This window comes from Ruditapes philippinarum, unplaced genomic scaffold (assembly GCF_026571515.1).
Source record: "Ruditapes philippinarum isolate M1 unplaced genomic scaffold, ASM2657151v2 ctg5841_1_1_1_1, whole genome shotgun sequence".
In the NCBI taxonomy this organism is placed as follows: domain Eukaryota; kingdom Metazoa; phylum Mollusca; class Bivalvia; order Venerida; family Veneridae; genus Ruditapes; species Ruditapes philippinarum.
In genome coordinates, this window is record NW_026857032.1 from 8,934 (window position 1) to 25,316 (window position 16,383).

At 31.1% G+C, this 16,383-nt stretch overlaps 1 protein-coding gene and 2 non-coding genes across 3 annotated transcripts in view; 1 reads left to right on the forward strand and 2 right to left on the reverse strand.

The window, feature by feature from the left end:
- Window positions 1–551: 551 nt before the first annotated feature.
- Window positions 552–692, reverse strand: LOC132748524 (U4 spliceosomal RNA). The gene has a single exon (XR_009628273.1). It is a non-coding gene; the product is annotated as a U4 spliceosomal RNA (small nuclear RNA).
- Window positions 693–2,056: 1,364 nt separating this feature from the next.
- On the reverse strand, window positions 2,057–2,128 carry Trnap-ugg (transfer RNA proline (anticodon UGG)). The gene has a single exon. It is a non-coding gene; the product is annotated as a tRNA-Pro (tRNA).
- A 6,674-nt stretch (window positions 2,129–8,802) lies between these two features.
- The window catches only part of LOC132748520 (uncharacterized), a 30,580-nt gene continuing 22,999 nt past the window's right edge, over window positions 8,803–16,383 (forward strand). Inside the window, 4 exon segments of the mRNA XM_060738167.1 lie at window positions 8,803–9,096; window positions 10,146–10,201; window positions 12,911–13,129; window positions 14,628–14,756. Coding sequence (XP_060594150.1) covers window positions 10,147–10,201; window positions 12,911–13,129; window positions 14,628–14,756 — 403 coding nt within the window. The 5' untranslated portion in view covers window positions 8,803–9,096; window position 10,146.

Below are 16,383 nucleotides of genomic sequence, written 5' to 3' on the forward strand. Positions count from 1 at the left end.
ACATTTAAAAAATCCTCATTGCCCTTTCTATAGATTGTAAAAATGTATTTATTTCTAAGGCATAATGTGCCTTTATTCGGTATTCAGCTTTTACTAATAATACCATGACACATATACGGCTCGTTGGTCTAGGGGTATAATTCTCGCTTGGGTGCAAGAAGTCCCGGGTTCTAATACCGGCCAAGTCCATTTTGTTAAATCGAATGTCATAATTCTATTATAAGTCTGTTTGATAATGTAGACATAGCCAAGAACACAGTTACATTTTCATAAATTGAAATCTAAAATAAGAATACAAGAATTAATATAATCCTTTAACCAAGTACAAAACGCGGATCACGTTGGCAAGAATTATTGACGCAAAATATATTGCTTAACTTATTAAAATATTTAACCTATATTTAATCAAGTAATATTGAATTAGTTATGGCATAACGGAGTAAGTTCATAACTCATATAAGCAAAGATTTATACAAATCATAGTTCAAATAGGTCCCTCTCAACAATATGCTTTTTCTTGTGAAATTTCATTGTTTCAATATAATGTTCAGTCCCCGTAGGAACGTTCATAAATTGCGCTCGCCGCCCATGTTTCAGGGCGTCGACGCGGGGTATTGGGTATAGTTTTCAACTAGCAATAACCACGCCTCGGATGAACCTCATTTGCTATGGTACCGCCACTGCGCAAAGCTGTTGAGTGTTTTCTTCTATTAGCTTAGATAGTAGTTAAAAATAACAAATGTGCAAGTTTCATAATGTAATTAAAATGTAATAATCTTTTAAAAAATTATTAAATCAAATAAATATGTATGTAATATATTAAAGGAAAGTTATCCCTTTTATATATGAAGAATAATATTGCTATTATAATAACCATTTGTTTGCTTGCTTTTGAATTACATCCCTTAGTTTCGTTTAATAATGTAAATTTTTAGATATCAAACAGATTAGTACATTGCAGATCTAAACAATATTTGCCTGTTCTTGTTACCAATAGTAGGCGTTCCATTTTCCAATTAGACAATGTAGAGAAGAAAAACATACATTCAATATCTTTGTCTGTCTCTCCCTGAAGGAGATACAATTGACCAAACATACACCATTGGGTCACTGTTTTAACGATTTGAAATTGCATCTGTTCATGGAATAACAGCCATATTACATTGCCCTGTTTCTCACGGCAGCACCAAATGTAAGAAACAGTAGCATCTGTCATCTGTCATAACACAAATCTTGTGGCGGTATGACCGCGTAGGTTAACGCGTAGTCTAATGATCTTTAGCCGTGTGGGTTCCAACCCGGCCAGGGGCAAGCCGCTGTTTTCATTGGGAAGAACATTCAAGAGTGCTTCCAAAATAATCAACCTAAATTAAAATCTGTATAAATTTATTCTATCTAAAAAGAAATACTTTTGAAAATATTGTTTTTTACGTTATATATGACCGTGAAAGTTACAGATGTTACATGTAGGTATCCTGTGTATTTAATAGCTTTTTTAAAGTGGCTTTTAACAATACGCAGTAATGAAGCTTTAAAATAACTTGTATGTTTACTTGCATTATTAACTGATAATTCACATGTTATGGCGGAAATTTGTATTACTGATAGAACACTTTCTCGAATAGACATCTAGTAATGGTATCGAATAAGACGCTGTTTTTCTATGAGTGTTAGCGAAATAATGAGTATTATTACATATTTTGTCTAATCGTCACAATATAAAATAAGTCTACAAATGATTAGATAATAAATAAATTAAACGAATAAATAAATAAATAAATAATGTATTTCTTTAATGTACTTAAGAAAAAAACACAAACACTGAAACTACGGGAAACCAACAAAAAGCCGAATTACTGCAATTCTATTAGACAAAAAATAATTTTGATCACTAAAACTAAGTGCTTAAAAAGGGGTTTCAAATACTTAATTGTGAGCAAAATCATAGTACAAATTTACAAAATGTGTAAGGTTTGCACCTGAATGACATCTTAGATACACATTTTTTTCAAATTGTTTCAATCACTTATATATTTCCTCTGACATAAAAAATATAGGGCTCGTCCGGGATTTGAACCCGGGACCTCTCGCACCCAAAGCGAGAATCATACCCCTAGACCAACGAGCCGCACTTGATTAAGGAAGAAATCATAAAAAGATATTATCTAACTATGACCTGAGTTTACAGTTCATTTGACATGACAATGGTCTATAAATATAATAAGAGATAAGTGGTAGTTAGTGTGCTGTTATACGATACTTATCATATAAAATTCTTTTCGAGTTTCAACTGAGCAAATGTATTATATATTATATGTTTTACTTTATATAGATGTTCATGGTTAATTATTATATCGTTAGTATAAATACTTTTGGTGATAAATGTTTTTCTTTAAGATGCGTATTGTGTTTTAACAGTATCAGTATACTTTGAACTCGACTTCATATATTAAAAGCGTACTTTGTTAGCATGTAACATTGTCTTTAATTTATGTGTTTTGTTTCAAATCAGAAAGACCTTTTTATATCAAATACACTGTTAAAGTATAAATTCACATTAAATATTATTTTATCTTTTCATGCATGCTACACAAAGCAACCATTTTAAATTTTAATAGCATAAATCCAGTTTCCTGAATTAAGAAATAGTGTATAGATGATATTGATCAGTACTTAATTTATTGAATAAGTTGAATAAAATTATAGTATGCGAGCCATTGGCTCACGAGTTCAAAAGATTCAGATTTACCACATACCAAAATAAAAGACTGTTTAAAGTGAAGAAGAACCATTTTCTCATTAACGCCCCTATTGTAAGTGTGCATCTTTACACTATATTTGTATAACGCAAATGTCATCACTTAAAAATATATGCACGGCCGTGCAATACGATTTTTACGGAGTCGCAAAAGCGGCACGGGTATGTGATAAAAAATGTAAAATGCAATCAATATTTTCGTTCGTTTGATTTATCAGCTTTAACTCAACTAAAAGAAGGTGCGTTTAAATTTCATCATCTTGATCACTTTCACTATGAATTGGGCATATTTTGCATAAACAACGTTTCTCACATCCAATTATCTAAACGGCGAAAGCTACATTCAACACTTAATGCAACCATTCGACGTTTGTTAGGGAAAAAAATCGTTTATTATTTGCGTAGTTCTATTGAATCATATATATGACCTTTTGTTGTTAATTGTCGGATACCGAAGTAAATCTTACTTATTTTATAGTATAGTCTAACGGTATAAACGGTTTATGTGTCACTTAACCCTTTCACTGCCATAGGCACGGCTTAAGCCGTCCCTATAACGGTTTATGTATCACTACCGACACAACACTTGCCTTACTGGCCTCCGTAGAGTTTAGTCGAAGGCTGTAGGTCAGAATCTTTCAACAATAGACATAAGTACATTCTGATGAAAAAAAGACAAACAAAAATTGCATGCACTAATTATTCATGTAGATACCTTTAAATTCTTTAACAGTAACATGGTCATTCATAAAACAAAAACTGCAATATAAAGATATGTATTATCAATACTTCGTATATCTATTTAAAGCGACAATTACAACAAGACACCTTTTCCTTATTATTTGTATGAATCTTTAAACTTTGTTTGAAGATATTGCTGTAGTATGGATGACCACATGATAATTACAAATCAGAATTAAGTGTTACCTAAGTAGATATCGTAAGGTAAGGATGACTACTCTTGGTATTATTTACAAGTTGTTTTCTCATTAATTTATAAAAAACACGAGCAGATCTATGTTTTGCACTTGTATTAATGTTAAGTTAAAAAAAATATAATGCAACTTTAACAATGAAACTCTACTATCAAAGACGCCGGCACGAATAATTCCGACTGTTTTGTTATATAAAGTTCATGATACCGTGCAATTGGAAACCAGGCAAATATGCTGTGTGTGTATGAGTCAGAATGGCAATGGTTTGTATTTGAATTTGAACAGTATGTATTTATTTAATAATAAATAAAGCGATCCAATACAAATAGTTTTCATTATATCAGAGTTGTCGAAAGGAAGTACATCTGTACACCTATTCGAGTACAGCAATCTTCAGCTTAAGTACAAATAGTGAAATTGTGCAATTGTAACTCATTATCAATATTAAGAGACTAAATAACATCCTTTTTGAAGACTTTGTTTCTTGATTTGTCAATGTTAAATTGGTATTAAAGCCACAAACTTGTTTACTGTAACTAGTTAATTATTCCATAAGATAGGATAAAATAGACATGTTAATTCAATGCATTTTTTGTTGTTGCAAACCTTTGAAGGCAAACGTTAGGAAAGAAATTTGTACTTTTACAGCCATTTCCATATCCATCACTACATTATTTATCTTGCATTCCGTGCATTTTATTGTGTCAGGAGATCTGAAATACTATATATCATATTAAAGTACAGGGCGATTCCTTACGGCCTTCACATGGCTGAAACAACACTAATGAGACGATAAAGTAGTATAGCTGGAAAATGCAGGCTACCGTCAACAGCCTCTAGCACCCACCGACATAAGCAAAATTATAAAATTGAAATGAATTGGCACAATTTTTAATTTAGAAGCTTCCGTAGATCTGCTCCTAGTTAAGATATGAGTGTGCTCTAAACGAGAAAACAATGGGCGAAACATAAAGAAATGAAACTTTGAAAGGTGATAAAGGGTTGTCAAGCCTGTATATCACAGGGAAGCTGTCAAAGAAATGATTTGAAAAGCCGACAGGTTATAGTACGGGTTGGTTATCCACTGTTCGTGTAAATAAACTTGAACCAACCACTAAAAAATAAAGTTAAGAAAAAGAAATAAATGTACCTTCCCCCAACGCACTCCCGTTACCAACCCCCAAACCAAATAAGTAAAATAAGTGTCATAACTCCTCAGTACAACAACAAATAAATAAAGCGTCTGTGATTGAATATCGCTGCGACTATTTACGGCTTCCACATGATGATGGGACGATAAAGTCAAAAGAAAATTGAATATGTTGCCGGCGCGGTTTGATTAAGCCTTTTCATTGACGGCAATGTAAAGTGTTTTAAGGTAAAAGAAACTCTAAGAAAACATGTATATAATGTTCCTAATAAAAACAAATTATTATTACTTCTAATTGAAAAGCATGTGTACGTGCTTTTATTTGTGTAGAAGTAATTTATAATAAAAACTACCAGTAAAAAGTAAGATATAAATCAAAACGACTTAAAATCATAAAAGTTGAAAATCAGATGATTGTTCGGTAACTATGTCCTACTATACTACGAAGAGAAATATGTTAATTCTTTTGAACTTTAAGACTGAAATACATTGTAGGGAACATCTTAATGTTAAATGATAATGCACTCTTTTTGTATTGTTTTGTAAATTACGTTTGCTGTTTCTAAATAGTTACTGCCAAGCAAAAATACACAACGTTCAATATGTTTGTAGATAAAAGTTGTATAAATTCTCTTAAATAATAAATATTATTTTCCAAATGCATTATGCAATATGGAGATAACGGTTCCTTTATTAAGGTGGAATTTAATTTATACACAAAGCAAATGTGCATTTAATATTTGAGAGTGAACATTTATTAAAATTGCATAGTTAAATAAGACAAAAACTTGTTTACCTTCTCCTATAAAAAAGTCACATCACCTTAGTCATCGGTTTTCAATTTACAAAGTAAAACATGCACGCATGAATGATAAAAAATTCGATGAATCAATTTTATACGTTGATATAAGGAACTAATTTGAAACAGCTATGGAAATAATTTCAGAGGCATTAGTCATTCCGCCTTCACATCTTTTCTTAGGCATACTTATACTGTTTATATAACATTCCATAAACTAACAAATATGTATCTTTGAAATAAAATCGAGTTCTGTTAACTTTACAAAATAAATATCAAAGAAAAAAAGTTGTCTCTGTGCATCCCGTTTAATAATATTCGGTTAACAAGAGTTTATAATTTTTGAGCAATTGTAATTCAACGATGCACTTACTATACACTCAGGACACTTATTTTTAAAAATCAATGCATATGATAGAAAATGATAGAATGAGCATGTTATTAAGTTCTATTGTATTGTCGTGTAATATTACATGGTTTATTGTTCAGATGATCCGGTTAAGTACTACTTATGTTTATGACTTTCCTTATTATATATATATATGAACCTACATTCGTATGATGTATATATGATATTTAAAGATATGCAATTGTATAACGATACACTTGCAAACAAAGGAGTGGTTGTTTTTATGCCAAAAGCACTTTATCTTTTACAATTAAGATCTTAAAAAAAGAAAGACAATTAGTTATTTACGGTTTAGAACAAATCCCTGTGAAATACGAAATCTAGTTAATGTTTAATTGAAATACTTATCAGATACGTAGATTCAAATAATTCAATGACCCAGAAATGGCGGACAAATAGATTTGTTTATTTAAGAAACGACTAGGCATGACTACAAAATTTGTAAGATATGACTATCGTTTAATCCCTGTTTGTCCGTCTTAGCAAACTGTTTTCTGTCACTAATTGCGTTGTGATGCATTATTTTAAGTATTTGAGAATGTAAACACTTCCTTTTGTTTATCGTGGGAACTACACTTTTCTTGGGACAAAAAACGCTCAAATACGCATTATATGTTAGATATGGCTTATAAAGTATCAAGCATTTTATACAAAAGGGTGCGGCTGCTAAAATACAAACAATACATCACAAAGTGTTTTAAAAGGTTTATTAAAATAAAAATATTGCTATCTTAAATACCTACTTTGATGACACAAACTGTTTAGTATGTCAATTAGATTGTACGTGAGATGCGCTTATACATGTATATATTAACATTTTAGAGTTACTGTAACCTCTTAAGCAACATCTAAATTTCACTCCTCAAGAAAGCATAATCACAAAAGTAATCCAACTGAGATGATATAACGCACAGCTTATGTCAAGTCAAGCATTTTATAAAAGAAAGTGAAAACAAATGAGATATTATCGATACATAACCATACTGTCTGTAGACATATTCTATAATTGACGATTGATATTTTATAGTTAAGATGTTTCTATGCTTATGCACTAAAATGCACTTAATTATCTTCAAATCAAAATGGTTTCTATATACCTTTATACCGTAATTTTTCTTTGAGAAGGGTAAGTGCCCAGGAGAATCAGAGATGCGAAAAATGCAAGGTAAAGGAGGTGGCATGACTATTTAGAAATATTAGAGAGTGATCTAGGGAGGTGACCATAAAATGTGCTTTAAGAACTCTTGAAAACCTGGATACAATTTTATGGAATTTGGGTAGTTTGTTCATTAAATAGTTATGATAATCACATATAGAACATCAAACAATGAATATGTGAAAGGTCCAGAAAACTAACCACTCCCACTCCAATTCTGGTAAGTATACTTATATGTTTACGTTGCATTTTAACTTATGTAAAAGTTTTTATATATAAACTTCTTGGTTTGTTTTCAATTTACACTTGTGCAGACATGTATCAATTGTATTTAGCCTTTATTGCGTAGCATTTCTTTAGATCCGAACCACTTAATGACAAATTGAGGAAGATTTGGTAAAGTATATACATTTTAAGTATTTGAATTGTTTTAATTCCCATATATTGTTTATAAAAGAGGGACAGGAAAATAACTAAGTAAACTTTTTATAAGACCTTTAATATTGATAAAGGACTTAACACTTAAACACCCTTAGACAATGCATAGGTTAACATTTTAACTCTATGAAAACACTTGATACCATCCGGTGTAAATTAAAACTTTTATGGGGAGATTACCGAACATAAAAATAACAGTGTACTTCTACTTAATTGGTTCATTATATATGAATATCAACCAATTGGATTGGTTGACTTGTTCCTATCGACAGGTTGAGTATTCATGTACTTAGCGGATTGATTATTGCCGAAAATTTCCCATCGACGCATAGTAAAAGTAAAAAAGAGAAAAAACAGATCCGAGAAACAACGTCAAAAAAGAGCAAAATTGAAAATGGTGCAGAAAATGTTTGATTGAGCATGTTCATAGACGCAAGTGGTCATTGCAACAACCGTCTACTTGAACTTATAATCATGTGCAGTATTCTTAAATGATTATTTAAGGTTAACAAATTGGTTACGGATGACATAGACTTATAGTCTTCACTTTTTTAAGTAAACAGTTTGCATTTATGCGTAGGAATAGATGTAATAATTACATAATTGAAAAAATCTAATAATTTATGCTACCAAATCAGTGTATGTAAACTAAGCTGCTATATAATGTTTTACTCAAACAAAATAGATACAACCACAAACGGATCAGGCATGAGTAATAAAATAAAAATTGAACTGTTTTTGAACGACGGCACATCTTATTTCTTCACTGAAATTGCAATACCATCTTTAAATCACATTGTAATTGTGAGAAGTATGACCCTAGAAGTGATTTTGCTTTGCATGAACTTTTTCAAAACGCTAGGTAGATTAATCGGAAACTTCATTGTCGTTCAAGTCCATACAAATGCTCTGTATCATATGACTATCTTCAGTTTTTTCTTTTGATAATTTTTTGAGCTTATTCGAAATAAATACATATTAACCCCCTTTTACTAGCGTTCGTGATACGACATTTAAACATTTCAAGTATTCTTACAAAATTAATTATCAGAAGGTTTAGCTGCAAAGAGTAATGTCGTTTACGTCGGTCGCACACTTATGTACAGGTTTTGTTTGCTTGCCATGTTAACGTTTTCTTTACATTAAATATTAAGTTTGTAGAGTTGACAGAACTTGCATGTTTACATTAAGGAGATACTTATATTTCAGAGCTAATGGAATGTCATAAAACGATATGTACATGTATATGTCTTAAAATATGTGAAGTCGGAACACTTAATGCAATGTGAAACTGGTAGTATAATTATAGAATAGCTGTTTCCAAAACACTTCCGTATCACTACGTATAAAATAGATTCATCGAGTTTCTTATTATTCATAAGTGCAGGTCTTTACTACGTGGGATTCTAACCCGTGAATTAGATGATGTGATAGACTTTTTATTAGAGAAGGTAAAATTTATTTTATTTAATATTTAATAAATTATTGAGTTCAAGTTTGCATATTAAATGTTTGCTTTCGACAATTAATGCACATTTGCTGGTTAATGTAACTTAATAATTAGAACTGTTTTCTACATATTACATAAATTAAATGATATTGAAAAATAATAATTTTTAAATTCAAGTTACATAATTTTAATCCACATTCTACGAAAACATTGAATGTTTTATACTTGTGCACAACAAAAGTGTTAGATTAGACAAAGTTAAACTTTTATTGTAAACAGTTATCGTACATAATTCAATCTACATTTTTATGATTACTTGGATTTTAGACTTTCACAAATAATTAAACGCACTTTCAAGTTTCAATCAGATGTACACTTTATTAAAGTATTGTTCTTTACAAGTTTGTATGGGAATATAAATAACCTTGTGAGCTTAATTATCGTAAACAACGTCCAATCACCGTTCATAAACAAGCTGGAATAAATCGTACCAGCAACATTGACAATTTTACAGTTTTAGACGTTTCTTTTTCTGTATTTTGTCGCTAATGTTGTACCGAGTGCATGTCGTAAATAGTGACCCCGTAAAATCAGTCTGAGAGATTTAATATTTCCGATTCTTGAAGATCGGCCAACATTATTGTTGTGCTAGTGGCACTAAAAATTTATTGTCAAATATAAAATTCTGCCGAAGCCGGTTGTAAGTTGACACATTAAATGGTCATGTCATGTAAGTAAATAATAATGTATTCTACAATTTGATAAAATCAATGAGAAAAAAAGGGAAAGTTTTGAGTCATTAATTATTATTCTATATTGGGCCAGAGTATTTTTGCGTAATCTTTGAAATATTTTAATTGTTAAAATAGTATGATGTATGTAAAAAACGAAGTCGTATTTGAACTACTTTTACGACTTTTCGAATTCCTGCTATAGATAAAATAGATTAGAATCGTTTTTCATTTAACACAAAATGATTAATTTCCTAGTTGTAACTCATCATTATACATTATGATAAATTTTTAAAGATTGTTTAAATACTTTAACTAGAATGCTGCTACAGGTCTTACAAATATTGGTGTGGTTTGCGCATATCGAGGATGTAGGTAAGTAAAAACAATTAAATTTAGTCTGTATTGTAGGGGTAAAATATAAAATCAAACTACTATCGTTTCTGTACAAGTCATATTAAATTCGTGTTATTTTTCTTCTTTTCGAATCTCAATTCCAATTCTAATAAGTATATCGTTAAACGGTTTTGACTTTTATATTAAACGGTTGTCACGAAGTTAACAACGTGCCTTTGTATAGTAAACAAAGTAATGACGACTGCTTGGTCGAGGTTTGAAAAGTCAGTAACTTTGTTACATTTCTGCGACTAACAATTTAGGAATCCAAACTAGACATTGTATATCATATATGCAGTAGATTCTGTCAAATATTGGTACTAAGTGCAATCTTGTACGTCTGATGGTTTAAGAGATAATTGTTTGAATTTATGTTAACATTTATTGTGCCAACTTAGTAAACCGAACCAGACACTTAATATTGTTACAAAATGTATTCAAACCGCTTGTCCCTCACTGTTGTATGTTCGAACTACAAGAGGTGTTCAATTTATTACAAAACACAACCATAACACGTTATAAGATCGTATAGCTTATAAAAAACTTGTGCATGTAAGTAGTGTATTGTACATATACCCATCTCATTTGAATTGAAATTTCAATATGGTTAGACAAAAATATATGATTAAGTTGAGGGGATTATTTGAGGACTTTTAAAGCAAAAAAATCCTACATACACAAGTAATTAAAACAGATGGGAGATACTTTTCCTCTGCTTCTGTGCATCTCATTCAATATGGTAAATGTGCTATTCGAAATAACATAGTATTACGCAAAACTGGTAAAAATGGATCTTTAACCAAACCTCGGACAGCAGCTACTGCTGACGTCGTCAGTGAACTCTTTAACTAGGCACTGTCAACAGAGTAATAGCAGTAAATTCTAAAAACAAAACTCAGGAAAAAGTGCCGCTTTCATAGGTTTTGTGAGGCCCAGATTTTGAAACGACGTGCTTGATCATGTCGTCTATATCTCCGTATTAACTGTGGCAAATGGAAAAACGTTGTCACCACAGATTAGACTAAGTTTTGTATGGGCGATAGTTACGATCGACGTCGTGTTTGTTACGTTTGTTGAACTAATGAGACAGACCTGAAAAATCTGGAGTTACTACGGCAAGACATCACTAATTTAAGTATAGGGGTAAAAGTCAATGCAAAATATTACATAGACAAAGTTCTAAAGCCACTTTTCAAAAAGATGTCCCGCGACTTACTATTCCTGGAAGAGACAATGATGTGGTATTTCATCAAGACTTGGCCTTTTGTCATACCGCTCAGGTGACCATTACCTTTCTCAACAAACGCAAAGTGAATTACATAACACCTGCAGAATGGATGCCAAAAATCTCAGATACAGCTCCTGTATTTATCTTTGCGCTTTAAGCAATACTTGCCGCGTTTTAAAAATGGCGTTAAAATTGAAGTTTTTAGCCGCTATGTAAGATTAAATTTTATTGGCCAAATAACCTTTGGAGTCCAGCTCGGCCAAGTGAATCATACGGAAATCTGGAAGCCAAACTTCGATTAAAATTTGGATGTATTTGCAGTTTTAAGTTGATTTTATTGTTTCCTTAATAAATCCTTACGAAATACCCGCTCGCAACGGCGAGCCGGCATAGATTTAATATCTCTCGTATACCAGGGATTTTGGATTTTTACGTGTGAAGAACTATCAAGCTAGCTTACGGAATGACTGTTGTCTTACTCAGGTGCCCACCGCTAGTGCCTGAATATTGCACGAACAGGCACCTGGGATCTTCCTGCACCAGTAGAACAGAACTATCACTACATGACCTCTTCTATGTTGGTACATTGCAATAATGCAAGATTTGAGTTAACATGTGTAGGAATACAAGTACGAGGGTTGCTAGGCAAAACGATAAACCGTTAATTATAGTACTATTATGCAGAAAAAGTTTAATACCTTTTTCGTATTCAGTGCTAATAAAAAACATGAATTGATAAAATATGCTGAACTACATGGAGGGTAAAAGTAATTTTCCTGCATCATTTGGTTAAATCACGTCATATCTGACGTCATAACGCCATATTTGACGTCATAAGACGTGTCAGCATTCCTTTATTAAGCAGTGCATATATCGTAAAATAATGCGTTTCACTGCCATAACTGTTCATTCTATAGGGGACTAATTAAATTGTGTTAGAATATACTGTCATTTAATAATGGATACAATTTAGAAAGTTTTGAAAAATCATAGTAACTTTGATCACATTTGAAACCATATGCGAACTATTTTTATTACTTTGCCCAGAAAATGTTGTTGTTTTTTACTAAAATTTGAAATAGGCTTCTACGATTAAAGAAGAAAGAAAGCTACTTTAAATTCATTACGTACCAAATTATGATAATTTATATCAAAAGTTACATAAAGAAACTATAGTTTACTCAATTTAGTTTGGATTCCGGAAATGTTTGTGGAAAACTGACTAAATTATGAATATTCTAAGAATCAGCAGTCGCCATTATTCGGTTTGAATACACAAAGTCACGTGATTCCCTTCTACGTTGTTATCGTAACTTTCATATTATGAACTGTTAAACACAATTACAAGTAATGTTTATAATTTAATTATATTTTTTATAAATAGAAATGGTTTTTCATGTCATTATGGTGAGTTGAAAATGTCAATAAACACACTTTCTCCCATTTCCTTTGTAAATCAGATATGGGATGTAGACCACACACATACCCACACTGTCCCGATTGGGGCAGCTGTTCAAGCTCATGTGGAGGAGGGAAGCGGGGGCGGACTTGTAAATCGTGTGTTTGGAGAGAAAGAAAATATTTTGAAGAGGACTGTAACCAGCATTGCTACAACGGCGGATGGTACGGTTCTGGGGGATGTAATTGTCCTTCGTGGAGATCTGGAAGTTGTTGTCAAAGTATGAACAAGAGAAATACTTTTTAAATTCTATTTTGAAGATAAGCGTTTACATTTAATACTCATAAAAAGTATGTTTATATAATAATTGCGTCTTATTATAACAAATGTACATAGTTCATTAAAGGAATTGCTGTATTGTCACAAGTGCGAGATGGAAGGCGATGTTCTGAAATGTTCATGTTATTTTGTTGTAAATAATATTTCCGTGGGTTCACCAATTATTTTTCTGTCTATCTTGATCAATAACTTTGCTTGATGTATAATTTGTTAAAATCTGTTTAAACTAGGCTAAGCATAATCTAATAAAACGAATTTAATTAAAGCCAGACTAATATGTATACCTTTTTTGCTTTCGAAACAAAAATGATATCCTTATTTGTTTCATACTTTTGAGAACATTACTGATTTATCCGTGAGAATTATATTTGATAATATCACACAAAGAATTATCAAAATATAATTTCACACTTTTTAATGACGAGACTACTTTTTCAACATTTTCCCAATGTGGTACCTCAATTTTATTTTTGCTGACAATTCTGACATTGTTAGGATTGTTTAGAGAAAAGCAAAGCTGAAATTGATAAATAACTTAAATTTCAAAAGTAATATAAAGAAAAAAACTAGCTTCAATTCATTCAAATTACCAATCACAAAATATCGTCTCTAGTTTTGTTCATTTTTACTATCTGAAAAATACAATTTATTCCTCATGCAGAACTGCTCATGGTGACATTTGGACATATTTAACAAGTATCCTACGAGCACTAACTGCATAATGCAATATGAAAACTTGAAAAGCAATGACAATCATCAGACCAAAAAAACAGTAAACAACCGAGCGTTCGTCAAGACAGCCTTTCAACAATTCCATGTTTTACAAATTCATAGCCGCTTTTTGAATGTTTACACATCTGTCAAAAAATATTTATTGTCTGCTAAAATCCCGAAATAAGTTTTCTATTGTTTCTTATAAAAATATGTATAACAATCCAAATTATATATCTCTTGATCAAACTCAATTATTTTCCTGCCATGAAATACACAACTTTTGAAAATGGCGACCGCTTATATTACACAAAGCATGGTCTAATATAACTTCGCCGTAAATAACGGAAATAAGGTCCGATGGTGTGACTTTTTCTTCTACTAGAATTGTTTGTTTTTATTAAAAAAAATAAGCGATCATTCATATTTTTAAATAAGATAAATAATTTCATCGCCATTTAACGTTGATTGTCGAAGTCATTTTTCATCTCAAGACTTCTTGAATGTATGTGAAATGCGACTAAAAATGAGATTACCAGTAAGGAAAACAGATTTTGATATCAAAGTTTTTATTAAGGAAATTTCATATTAACTTGTTTTAAGCATAAAATAAAAATATTTGTGTGTGTAAGACTACACCACTCGTGAGAATACTGTTTTTAAGGCTCACTCGATACAATAAAATTTCATCTTACACACACACAAACAAATATCCTCTATTTATCCAGGTTGTAGACACATTTATATAGCTAACTGTAAATCTGGAAAGAAGGCTTGTGGAGGATCTCCTGACAATATTAAATGTACGGAATGCGAAGATAATTACTACAGTGGTGGATATGGAAATGGCTGTAAAGGTTCAAATTTCTTTCCTACCGTTAGCCTTTAAAAGTTTGCAACAAAATGAAATTTCATTAAAAGTTCATGTCCAGTTTATCTTGATTTATGGATAAATAAGTTTAAAAAACCAAATGTTGTTTTCTTTTTTACATTAATTTAATAAAATTTGACAAATCAAGAAACAAAGAGGAAGTCATCGAAAAAGTATTTTCAACATTTATTTGATATAACGATTAACGCTTTCCTTCTATGCAAACTGGAAGTATATGAACATGAGTTGAAGATTTCAGTACTTAATTTGAAATCTACATTTATTAAAAAAAAATATATCGATTAAGTGTTAAGACATAGCATATCTTCTATGTAAAGATGTTTTGTGAAGCATTCGCATAAAATACGTTTGGTTGAACCACACATGTTCCGACAACTATGATATAATTTCATGAATGCTGTTGGTATTTCCTTACTTTATTCTTTATTTAAAACACCTTCTAATTCAAGTCAACGACCCGTTGCAATACTGATTCAAATTCGCTATAACGAACTTCTTGTTGGCCACTAAATGTTATTTTGCAAGCTACTAAGTCCATAATTTTAAGTTTGGAAAACACAAACTTACTGATTAGATAAAAGAAACTATATATTCGCGTTCAAAATACATTTGAAATCGTTCGTGTGCAAACAGCGAATTACTTTGTGCTTGCGTTCCTCGTGCACGGTATGGTGGTTATCGTACAAGCGCATTTTTTAATGAAAAACGTTTAAAACATTCTGATTATGAGAGTTATTCGAGCCGGTGTCGCTTACTATCACATGCGTGGTAATATAACTGTTTGGTTTTTGTTTTATTCTTATTTCTTTCAAACAAACGTATGTTAAGTTTGCGAATGCAATCATCATTTTCAAAATCTAATCATCAACCTAATCCTTATTGATAATCATCATTATTTGCATCGTCAATGTCACCATTTGTGTTATATTTTGCCTTATATACTTCAATTACATGCATTTTGGATCTACAATTTTAACTTTCATACAAATAAAGTGCACATGGCATTTCCATTTAAATTGTCAGTCAGTGTGGAGTACTATGCAAACGGCGGAAAATTATGATGGAACTGTTGGGCAAATAAATTATTTAAATTAGAGTGGAGCAAATAAGCTGGCTTTGACATCTGGCACGTGTAACAAATTCAGCACCAATAAAATTGACATTCGATTCCTTTTTCTTTTAAATCTTTAAATGTTTAACAAATACTTCAATTAATTTTCTTTTTTTGGAAATCAAGAATATTTTCTTTCTATAAAAGCTAGGACTTCAATGTTGTTAAAATGGTATTAAGAAAACGATATCAGTGCCTTCAGAGCTTTGATTTACATTTTTAAGCCTAATTATCAGTCCGCTGATAATCAAGATTAATTTTGAAAAATACATAATCCTATGTAATTATATTATCTTACACAATTGCTTTGAGTTTCTTGCAATTTCAAGCACGATATAGTTACCATAGGAGGATTAGGTCTTCATAGTAATTACAGATCTCTATTAAACGGACTGTTTGTTTTTCACATTTGAATTGATGTGGTTTAATAGTTTTTATGGTAACTTCATTCTTCCAGACGTTTAAACGTAAACTCATTAAA